This window comes from Micrasema longulum, unplaced genomic scaffold (assembly GCF_059751315.1).
Source record: "Micrasema longulum isolate JH-2025_06_02 unplaced genomic scaffold, ASM5975131v1 h1tg000868l, whole genome shotgun sequence".
NCBI lineage: Eukaryota > Metazoa > Arthropoda > Insecta > Trichoptera > Brachycentridae > Micrasema > Micrasema longulum.
Genome location: NW_028278060.1, coordinates 1,333 through 13,805, shown reverse-complemented (window position 1 = coordinate 13,805; position 12,473 = coordinate 1,333). Strand labels below are relative to the sequence as shown.

General features: G+C 34.4%; 1 protein-coding gene across 1 annotated transcript; it reads right to left on the bottom strand.

The window, feature by feature from the left end:
• Positions 1–3,076: 3,076 nt before the first annotated feature.
• Positions 3,077–12,172, bottom strand: LOC148278518 (uncharacterized). Its single transcript, XM_088231284.1, has 5 exons — positions 12,015–12,172; positions 11,280–11,418; positions 9,243–9,384; positions 8,473–8,612; positions 3,077–3,767 (listed from the first exon to the last, which is right to left on the bottom strand). Exons 1-5 carry the CDS (start codon positions 12,170–12,172, stop codon positions 3,732–3,734), a joined length of 615 nt encoding a protein of 204 aa, XP_088087410.1. The 3' UTR covers positions 3,077–3,731.
• Between the last annotated feature and the right edge of the window lie 301 nt (positions 12,173–12,473).

Here is a 12,473-nt window from a genome sequence, read left to right as displayed (position 1 = left end):
GACATTTCCTCCAATTATTCGTACTAAGCTCCGCATTTTGTCGAGAAGAAAGTCCAAGTGTAGAGGAATCGCAATGACAACAGTTATACCAAATAGTATTATCGTTCATAAGCTGTTTAGTCAGTTGTCATTTAGTTAGATTTCTGTATGTACCTAATGTGTAGCTCTGTGTGGACGCTGTGGACGGTCCCCCTTGTTCATTTCATAGCGGTAAAAGTTATTTGTATTAGTATACAATTTAGCCAATTAACTGAAGATATTAAACGTACTAATTTACTTTATAAGTATGCAGCTTAAACAATATAAATATATCCCGATTACTAATTACATAACCTCCAATAAAGTAAACGGTGGATAAGTTCATTTAAGTTTTAAAATTAGCAACTCGAGAGGGTTGAAAATTTTGTACAAAAAAATATTGGAATACATATTCAAGTGAAATCTATCATTATTTTATTTCTTGGTAAACTGTTTTCTGGACTATAATTTGAAACATGTTAATATTATGTTATAACAATTAGGGAGTATTATCGGCCGCAGGAGCCGGATTCCTCCACCTCGGGCGAGTCCTCCGGTCCCAGAGAAGATTATGGTGTCAGTAAAAAGAGCGTCGAGACTCGGTTTTAAGAGTCTCGGGCCTTTAAGATCTTATTTATAAATAAAGTCTCGGCAACGCAATCAATATTTTGGATTATTATTTAGGGTACAATAGATATTAAGTTCCATTATTTCATATTATTGTGTGAATATTTCATAACTTTTAATTTTTTAAAGAAAATAAATATTTCAACATTATCCGGTTTATTTTACTATAGAAAACTGCAAAAAGAATGAAAGGAAATAAATAAACAGTATTATTTGTTTTGTATTTATTGATACCTTAACCGAACATTATATAATTATCTTCCGGGAGGATTTACTTCATACTCTGTTCCCGTCTAATGAAATGTGACAAAATATATTCCGAAACTTCTTCTGACTCTGGAAAACCGAACACTTAACTATACCGACGACTATCAATTACGAATTGTTCACTTAAAACAGTGGACAGGGAAACAGTTTTAAAATGTTAAAATATAGCATTTCGCTTAAACAGAAAACATTTGTATGTAATTTCCACTAGCAATAATAAATTATAACAATTATAACCAGTCTTAGCTAATACAGAATAATATGATACATCGGTGGAATATCACAAATGCCATTTCCAGACAGCACAAAACTTTGCGATGAAACAATCTTCTGTTCTCCCGTGACATACTATATGTACGTATCGTCGTAGCGCCGGCAATATTTGTTAGGTAACATTTTAAAAATTGTTTGCGAGAAAAAACCGTTTGTCTTTTGATGAAAACAAAAAGGAAAATTAAGTCATTTTATTTTTTTCTCTTATCTCAATGAGAAATCATCCTTTAAAAAAATAAAGTTCACTGACAGACATCTCCGCCGCAACGACAATATCGAGGCTCCACTGACAGAATGCATTAAGTCATTAAAACAAGTTTCGAGATAATCACATTTAAAGCTTTTTTATTATTTCAAAGTATTATTTCTCCCGCAATTTTATTTTATTTTGATTTTTTTTGAAAGAGTAACCTTTATTCTAGGCATAGCATAAAATTTGAAATCAACATCTTGCGCTTAGGCATATAGGTAATACAGATTTTAAAATATTTTAAATATATAAAGACTGATGCATAATGCATTCTGTCAGTATAGCCTTGATATGTAAAGTACATGTTTGAGATTAAAATGAAATTCTTTTTTAAATCATTTAAAAAATTAAATTCTGACTTCTCTCGGGACATTACAATAACATATCAACAATAATGAGTATTGATGTGTTTCCATTGTTTACTTGTTCAAGTTCAAATCTTCCGTGCATTTCACATTTAAATCAAATAAACTTTAATACATATTTACTATGTTCTAACAATAGAAACTATTTATTTTTCAATTCTACTCGACTGTATTTTTACTAGACTAATGTGTTGCAAATATTTAAAACAGAGTAATATAAATGAAATGTCAAAAATACTGCTTCACTGATTTTACTAACCAAATAATTACACATTTTCCTTATTAGCTTTCAAGAAACTTGGAATGTGCCATAGTGTTCATTTCCGCGTATTGAAGAGTAATTCAGTTTTCACTTTAAACAACATTGAATAGTTACACAATAACATGCAAAGGTTCATTATTATTCATGAAATAAACGGATATACGGATGAGGTTTGATAAAAAAATATACAGAATATTTCAATTTTGAATTTAAATACGCAATTATTGTAAGAGCCTATTTTTTCCTCTAAATTGATATAAATGTTTATAATTAATCTCTCGATCTTCGCCCATTTTGGACGCGTAGTTGGTTTTTGACAAACAAATTCGAGATTATTCAAGAGCAAAATGACGGCGCAGAGGATTATGTAGAATCCGCTGCGGAGAGCCTGCCATGAAGAAAACAGCCATTCACAATTGATATAAATGTTTCTAAGACGGTCTTCGAGAGCATCGATTACTGTTGACATCATCCACAAAATCAAACATAGTTTGCTTGCCCATCGCCCAATCACTATTAGAGAGGTGACAGAGGAAGCTGGTGCCTCATACAGATCGATTATCGCAAATATTTTTTTTTTGGCTCGAGGGACTGCCAAATTCATGCTTGCACCTTGCAACTTGTTTGCAACTTTTTAACGAAAAACCAGACTGCGCTGATGCGCCAGCCACCGTATTCGCCGGTCTTGGCCCCCTGCAATTTTTTCTGGTTCCCAAAGATAAACAGGATCATGAAGGGACGACGTTTCGCGACCATAAAGGAGATAAACACCGTATCGCTGACGGAACTGAAGGCCATACCAAAAAGTAAAATTCCAGAAATGTTTCGAGGACATAAGTGTATTATATCCGATGGTGATTACTTTGAAGGAGACAATATTAATACTAAAAAATAAAGTTTTAAAAATTAAACTAACAAATTCTGTGTATTTTTTAATCAAACCTCTTACATACATAAGACACAATGTTTCATAAGCCGAAAGGATAACAACACTCATCACTAAGACAAATCATACTATTTAGTTTGTAATAAATTTTTGACCAAGTTACAAAGTTATCCCAACATACACATTGTTTACAATTGAATTTTGCGCAGTTATTATCAAAACCTAAAAGAAGAATTTTTTAACAGAATGTGGGTAATAATAATTTCAAGAAGATTTTAACAAAAATGTTGTACTCGAGTATTATTTTTATTGCTTGTTCTGCAAAACACATACACACACAGGTTCATGTAAATGTATCCATCGTTAGTCAATACAATAATATTTAGAAACTATAATGTCCCCGTTGGATGTTTTCCTGCCGCCCATTAACTGGTATGTATCTATAATTGCACTGGATAAATTATTATATCCTTTTCAGTTGAGGATTCACACGGTTCACTAAATTATATGACAACGTTGGAAGGTGTGAATTGCCTGTAACGGCAATTACGAAATACTGTTATTTTCTCACTGAATGAATCTATTCTACATTCTATAAATACGGCATAAAATGGAATGCGTCACAAATGCACGAGGGAAAACTTAGTCGGGTGATCGCAAGTAAGTCGGTGTTCGAGTAAGGATGTTTGTAAAGCGATACATTACAGGAAGCTCTCACAATGAATATGTTGTGGTATACAATGGGCTTATCTCTTATTCTTATATAATACATGTCTCGGACTCTCAATTCTCCTTATCAATGGCGGGAGGTCGTTTCTTCTGCAAAACAGTTAAGAATATTAATTTAGCACTAAATCTCCAAAGTAAAGGACCAAGCACTAGTTTGGCCTAACTCACATTATGATAATAGTAAACATTATACAGTGAAACCCCAAAATTACCTCCCATCCAATTGAATTTCTAATGTTTTAGAACATTAAAAACCCAGTTTTACATTTTTTTCCCGCAATTAATGTTGGGAGAAATTAGCAAACCGCACTGAAAACTGACAGCCCGAGCGTCTGAAGTTCGTTTCTATCATTATACCAACTTTTTTATAGAAATTTGTAATTTTAAAATTTAGTCTTTAAAGACAGTTTAATGTGCATAGCGAACATTTATGGTGGCATTTTCGTGTTTAGGACAACTAAAGAGTCTGAAGTTAGTCTCTAATCATTGTACCAACTTACTGATCAGAAAAAATTGCAATCCTCACTGAAAACTGACAGCGCAAGAGTCTGAAGTTAGTCTCCATCATTATACTTGTTGGTGAGTTATTTTTTATTTATTTTTGTTGTGTTTTACAGACATTTATATATTTTAAAAGTTGCAATAAAAAAATGGTTCAAACATTGCTGCATAATTTTTTGAATAAAAAATCATTTGCTAAATTATTTTTTTTCACTACACTCCATTTACATTTTCCTTGCATTTACTTTTTTTTGTCAGTCCCTTAAAAAACGTAATTTAGGGGTTTTACTGAATATAATACCAAAAAATACTAAATTCAGTGTTTTCCACTTTTATTTATAATTCTCAACAGTGACCGATATCTTCAGACTGCGGGAAACTAAATAAAATTTCACATAGGTTGAAAGCATAAAATCAATTTTATATCTTTTTTTTTTTTTAGAAAAAATAAATATTTGCGTTCTTATGATTTACCCAAATATTTAATTTTGAGGGCCATTTTCAACGAGTTGTAAATAACTCACTATTAGAAAATGGGAATCGAGTTGGGGTAGAGTGGGATTCGAACCACAGACCTTTGGTCCGTGAGTCCGAGACACTAGCCACAGGACCACAACCCGATCTAAATATCATTTGAGTTTATTACCTTACGGTATTATTCTTTGCCGCTTTCACTTGTATTTAATATAAGAGTTTGTTTAGCCTCCCGCCGGTCTGACAATGTGAGTCACGACAAAACCCAGCCACTGATGAAATCAGGTTTTTTAATTACAATTAAAATGAAGTTCCACCAAGAAATGTGGGTAGAGAAAAGCAAATAGATGATGACAATAGCTATATTGGCCGTTATAAGCAGAAAAGCAGATTTTTGTCAAAAATCACTACGTTCTGTAAAAAATTCCAAACCATATGGCAATGAGAAGTGAAAAAATATTTCATTACAAAAACGATGTAATGTTTTTTAAAGTTTTTTAAGCAATAACACAATATCTAGAAATGATAAGCAAAAATTCCGTGCTGTATTTATGCTTTAGAAACAATTGACATACTGTGTTTTTACTTATAATTAATTAGAGGTTTATTTTATTAACACAAAGTTGATAAAAAGTAAAAAGTGTCATATCTCAAAATATGACTTGAAAATTACTGCCTTTTTGCTTATGACGGCTGTATGCTGGACAAATGGAGAAACATTAAATGTAATAATATAAATGTGAGGGGTGCCGTATAAAAATATACTACAAGAGCAAAAATAGTAATGCAACATAAACAAAATTAGGCATCCATAAATATATTCGATAACATCAAACTATGGTGAAATAATTCAAAGCGTGGTTTGGCAACTTTCCTAGATTACAAAAACAAACCAAAAAAATGTATAAACATGCATTATTCATTACAAGGGTGAATTTGTATGTTTACGAGAATATAAAACTACAAAACATTATAAATGCACATAACTCATATTCACACTTCTCATTTCTTCAGTAGAAAAAGTAACATTGGGTAAGTTAGACTTAAACAAAGCGAAACTCTCAAAATATACTAAAATTATTATTTTAAGCTTCTTACAAAATTCATAAACTTTCCCAAATCTGCAAACTCAAATAAGATATTAAATATTTGACTACCATTTTATGCACTGGCCGCTGTCGTGTAAGTTGTTTAATTAAATGATAAAAAATTAATACAGAGTAAATACAACTACGTTAAGATATAAACAGTGCGTCCGAATGTTTAATAACCCTATCAAGTTGTTTTTCATAATCATTAATATGGACATAAAAATATTTCAGTTGGAGAGTTCTAAATTTAAAAAAATTATAATTGTAAATATTGCATTTCTTATCGAGTTGTTTTGTGAACGGGAAAATATTAGAAAATCATAATGCCAATAAAATAAACAAGCTTAAGTATTTTTATGTTTAAAAGATCAATGGAAAAGTAATTTCAAATTAAAAATCCTCTAAACAATTTCATATTTTAGAGAGGAAAAAAACTTGTTCAATGAGCTGTTTTAAATTTAATTCAAATAAGCACAAAACCGAAGGGGTTAAAAATATATTACATAATACGTATTTTCTAATGATATATAAATCTCAAGTAATATATCGTCGGCGTGCTGATAAAACCATCTAAATGACAAGGTTTTCTGTTGAAAACCAATAATTCCATTCACCAAATTTTTAAATTTCGAAATCTGATCTAGGAAACATTTTAAGAAACTAAGATGGTTTCACAGACACATATCCTGTCCAAAACATGAAAAAAGAGGCCCGGAAAAGACTTTTGTCGAGTCAAACATTCAAATTGATTTTTCTCAGTACAGGCAATAATGCATTTAGAGGCTTTTATCCATATAATTATAATGGTCCAGAAGCATACGCGCATCTTATTGAAGCCGACTAAACTACTCATACACGAGTAGTTTTACATTTTGGCCATTAGTTACGCTTAGTACCAAATTGCCGATTTAAATTCAACTATGCCGTACTGTGTCATTTTAAGGGTCAAAATACTGCTGGGATCAAAAGGCAATAGGGTGGGATCACATTTCATGTGCAAGTAGCGAATTCACAAATAATAGTATAAAAGATTGTTCATTAAACAAGGTGGACATTTTGTTAGTATTGCCAGGGTAGTTGAATTTTTTATCCGGCTTTCAATTAATAAGCCTTAGTATAATATTAAACAGTATTAATTACTAAATGATTATTTAAGTTTTTTTTTTACATTAATTTGCCTAATAAAAGTACCGACTTTTTTTTATAGTCAAGTCAGTAAAATATTTTTTGTCGTAAAACAAAACATAACACAAAATTATCATATATTTGTGTTATGATAATATATCGCTCGCGGTCCAGCAACATTACGCAGCCACTTCACGCATGCGCACACGCGCAGGCAGGATGTTAGGCAGGGGGGGCATTTGGCAGGTTTTTTGACACAGTACAGTACGATGTGTGCAAACTTGATTCTAGGCCCTTTTTGGTATATTATTATTCTATAGTTTTATCCTTAAAGTAACAACACGCCTCTGGCTAATAGAGTCGCCCATACGGAGAAAAACCATTCTATGATTATTAACCACGAAGTTAGCTACAGATTACAGCGATACAAGGGGCCGTAGGTACTCGGGTCGAGAATTGCAAGTGCAAATCGAAACCATCCATTACATGTTTGTTGTTTGTTGTTCAATAGAATAGAGCTAAAGGGCTTCTCTAGTGAACTATTACTCCCGAGGTTTTACCGGTATACCGACGATATTTGCATAGAACAGTTCAACAGTTTAGAAGTGCAACAGTAAATAAACAACTACACACAACAATGGAGGGAATATTAAAATCTTACAGAAATAAAGTAAAGTTACGGGACGAAGTAACGGTATACGCTAATATCACATCACACAGATCCACATATATTATGTACATGTTGTGTACAGTACGGAGGATTTTAAGAAGCCGTCTTGGGATGGAAGGTGACTTTTTTAATCTTCGTAGCCAAACGCTGAAACAAATCTACAGTGAGACACATCAAGAAGCGCATACAAACACATGCACATACCTACACACGCACATATATGGGGGTGCGCGGTAAACTAGCGAGTGTGCGGTGAATCACAAACTCAACACACATGTTGGGAATTACATCTATTTTCATCCTGATTCTATTATTCTTCATTATGAATTTGCTATTGATAGAGAAAAATAATAATTTTGAAAAAACTAAGTAACTCAAGTGTGATATTTAAATGTCTATTTAAAATCAAAAAATTGTACTGCAATTGCATTCCATCAACTGTAAATATTGTATTAGACCGAGATCGTAGAACAACGAGGCATGTGATTTTCTTCAACTTTACGTGAGTTTGAATTTTTTTGGCACTTCATGTCACAAATTGATAAGCACAACAGTATACCATTTGATACTTGGGTAAGTTATATTTATATTTAATTTTCAAACCTGAAAAAAAATTACTTCGTAAAACGTTTTCAATATCAAATATAGAAGACAAGTCAATGTCCCATTTTTCGCACATCCGTCGTTGTTCTAAGATTTCAACGATATACGTATTAAAATATTTTCTCCACCTTTCAATAAACATTTTTTTTTTGCATCAGTGCTGTTTTTTAGTTTATTCCTCATTAAAAAGATATATATATTACATAACTCTGTTATTACTCTATCTATATGGAAATAAGTCCATATTATTGAAACGTGCGAGCAAAAATATATGGAGAAATCGTAAGAACCACACAAATGAATTTAGAAAGTACACGGTGAAACAACGTACCTTGTCCTGGCGGTTCCCACAGGAGCAGCGGGACCGTTCCTGTTGGAGTGTGGCGTTGAGGGCGGCCACTTCAGCATTCAGTTCCGCCTGCACCTCGCGCAAGTTTTCCGTCTCCACGAGAACTTGGGCTTTATCCTTCACTGCAGCGACAGAACACCAAACCTCATTACATATATGTATCATTTTAAATCAATGACCATAGTTAAAAATTCTCATCATTACATTTGTTATGTTTAACCTTGTCGGAAATCGAACCCAGGTTTGGAAACAAAAAAACAACTCTAACACTGACTTATCACCGCCTTCTTAGAAAAGTCAATTTATAGGACAAGGCGAATCCAGCCTGATACGTAACAGTCCATAGACAATGGGAGTTTAGTACAAAGTTGTTTTATATTTATTTAAAAAATACTATTGACTACTGAGAAGGTTTCGGACCATAAATAGAGGGCAGTCTCTCGAACATTTTTGACTCGACGTATTTAGTTCTGCAACTACAACTCTTCTCCCAGTCTCCTTTACATTGCGGAACAAAAACCAAACATTTAAAATAAGTCATTAATAATCGATTAATCGCAATAAAATACACACACAGAGTACTTTTGGCAACAATCATTAAATTAAATAATAAATTATCCCCGCAGTCGGGGAAAAGTACTAAGGAAAACATTGCATATTGCTCCAAAAGTGGAGAATGCCATCTTTGTTTTAACACACCCCATATGGTGGAATTTCATCTGAACACTACATAGTTTATTGGTTGTCCTCACTCTCTCCCTGGCCGATGATGTTGCAGAGTTTCTTGTTTCTGGTCTTGACCTTGAGCAGCTCGGCCCTCAGGGTGTCCAGCTCGGCCCGCAGCGCCCCCGTCTCGGCCCGGGACTCGTCCAGGGCGGCGCGCAGCTGGGACCCCTGTGCGGAAAGACGATACAGGGTTTGCGTACAAATTATTACAACCCTCTTCGATACGATAGTTTCCGTCCCGGAATCTTCAGTCCAAAGAAATCAACTCGCAAAGAATATTTTTTTCTTTCTGCCAATCTACAATCGATCTTAGACCGTAAGTGGGGTTTTTAAATGATTTATTTAGTAAGAGAGGGGAGTGATAAGGTGACTACCTATTGGAAAATCCAGAACACTGGTGCGATTGAGACGCCTAACATCTCCACTCACATCTAGTGCTCACAAACACCGGCGGCCTCCGTGGTGTAGTGGTCAAGACGCTTGACTCACGCACGGAAGGTTCCGAGTTCGATTCCCGGTGAGAACACAAAAATTCAAATGTGATTTTTCTCAAGCCTGGGTGCTCTGTGATGTGATTCACCACTGTAATTAGGCCTCCTGGCCTGTTGTGGTGCAAAAAAAAAAAATGTAAAAAAAAATTTTTTTTTAATGTAAAGCTGCCGGCCAAATTATCCATGTGGTTATCGAGACTTTGCTGGCACACTACTCTTTACTAGAGGCACTTGTAAATACTTTTGTACTCCGGTCTTCCTAGCAAACTAGAAGACATTCGCTATGGCTCGCACTACCATATTTCGAAAACGTTGTAATACTTCAATACTGGAGTGACTCGTTGTGCCCCACAATTGTAGTCGGTAGGTCCACACCGGTTTGAATATTATTTGAGAGAATAAAAATTCGGAAAATTAGCTACACGATTTCTCACTCGAGAGTTCTAGTATTTGACCAACTTCTTATTCACTTTTCTGATCTGTGTAGTATAGGAATTACGCTTTAGGTGCCAGCCCCCCGGAGTCCGCAGCTGAGAAATATTGCAGTCAAAACCACATCAACCGAAATAAATATTCCAAATTAATCTTGCCAGAAATCAAACCCGGAACCTCGGGTGTGGTAAGCAAATCGCACTCCCAGAAGTACACTGTCGTAAGCCTAAATTTGGTTGTTTTGAGTTATAAATGCAGTTTAACCACATTTTTTTATCTTTCTTAGAAGAACAGAGATATACCACAAACTTCAGTATTCTTTGAAATCAATTTGTTGAAATATCGAAAAGAACACTCACTGCATTAACTGTGATGCTACAGTGTTATTCTCATATTTCAACGAGCAAATGATACTCGGCATTATAATGTCAGCATACATTCTACAGGCATTAATAAACTTTAAAAGTGGCCCATTTAGACATACCACAATCTAGGGGACACTGCGTAATCCACAAACCACCAGATCACTTTTATATTATTTCCATTTATGTAAATACTAACTACAAACTGTTCAAATAACTTTTTTACTTTGATTTTAATTTTTAAACTACTTTAATTTGTTTTTTTCCTTCTTTTTTGTACTTGAAAAAATAAAAATAGTTAATTGATAACCTTAAATATAATGACTATTATATGGAAACTTCACTGGTCCATTAAAGTCTAACAGTGTATACTATAAATCTATGTAATTGTACTATAAGTTTCCTGAATAAAAGAAAATAAAAAAATATTTATTAAAGAATTGCGAGGCAGACACACAAGACATATATATACGAGGGTTATGTAAAAAATAAGGTTCCCAACGCTGTAAACTCGCCGCGCGAAATGCTAGACAAAATCCGGCAACAACGCTGTGTGCGCTGGTTCCCCCACTCGATAGGTGATTATGTTGCAAAATAGTTAAGAAATTAAGCTTTCCAATGATGTATTTTTTAGTTCAAATAAAAAATGCCTTAAAACTGAAAAATATTTGAGAACCTTATTTTTTACACAACCCTCGTACATTATAGGTTTTGGAGTATAATTTTGGTTGCTATTGTTTAGTTATTCTACATAAAGTGGAGAGTTTGTTATAGTAACCTGTATTTCCTCATTGGAAGGGGGCACTCTCTCCTCGCGCAGTTCCGGGGAGGGTTCCGCCCCCCCGCAGCACCCCGGGGGCCCTGGGGGGCTGTACACATCCACTGCACTCACTACAGCGCCCAACAAACAGACCATTCTTTACAAACAGATACTAAATTTATTTTCAAATACAACTGGCTCACAAAATTTCCACAAATTTAAAAAAAAACTGAGTTCAGAAGGCACGTTCAGTGGCGGATCGGCTGTTCTTAAAGAACGCTTCGACGAAAAACGCGTTACTGCCGAGGTGACAAACAAAACTTTAGGACCTCCCCTTTCGACTGAGACCAACCCCGCCCTTCTACGACCACCCCTCAAGGCTTGGCGCCAAATACAAATCAGCAAAGTTAGCTGCCGCACCCTGTAGATTGAAATACATTTTTACAATCGATGATACTCGTAATATTTAAATTTGATGTGCTTTTTCAAAAGAGACTAACTCTTGTGATTAAAAAGTGGCGTAGCACTTTTTTTTTATTATCAAAATCGTGTGTAAAAAATAATAATACGACAACAGAGGGTGCTATCAAAAATAAATAAATATAAAACACTTTTTTAACATGTCATACGAAGGGGTGACGACAAACGGCATCTAAATCTAGTCTGCAGGTTCTACCGATCGTTCATATTGCCGATGCGATCATAGGAGCAGAATCAGGAAAGTAGTAATGCTATTTTAGGAAGGATACTGACCGATGACTTCTTGGGTGGGCAGGCGGAGGCTGCGGGGGCTGCGGGGGCTGCGGTCGCGCCTTCTTCTGTTTCTTGGTGGCAGCGGGCGGTGCCCTCTCCCCGTCTGCCGGGGGATCCTTGTTTAGTTTTAAAACTTTCTTCTGTGCCTCAAACTCCATTTTTGATAGTAATAAGGCCTGAAACATATTATGTACGCATTAGGTATAAATAATAATAATATTTGCTTGATTTGTATAGCGACATTTTTGTGAAAAATCACTTCAAAGCGCCTTTCATTGGGTGTTAACATAAGTTGGGTCTGTGTTTATCAAAATGAAAAGAACAACAAATGAATCAATAATGTATTCTCAGTGTTGGTTTACTCCTTTATTCCCTCGACTGAATGCGAACAGAGGGAGGTGTCGAAAATGCCTACTTTGATTTAATTAAAATTTCATTTTGAAGGCTAAATAATGTATT

What these genes read in the sequence shown, in the direction of transcription:
- LOC148278518 (XM_088231284.1), bottom strand. Translation starts at nt 12,172, where the DNA reads ATGGAGTTTGAGGCACAGAAGAAAGTTTTAAAACTAAACAAGGATCCC. An exon ending in GCCCACCCAAGAAGTCATCG is followed by an intron (nt 11,419 to 12,014) that starts GTCAGTATCCTT and finishes CTGTTTGTAAAG; the next exon opens with AATGGTCTGTTTGTTGGGCG. An exon ending in CATCATCGGCCAGGGAGAGA is followed by an intron (nt 8,613 to 9,242) that starts GTGAGGACAACC and finishes CTGTCGCTGCAG; the next exon opens with TGAAGGATAAAGCCCAAGTT.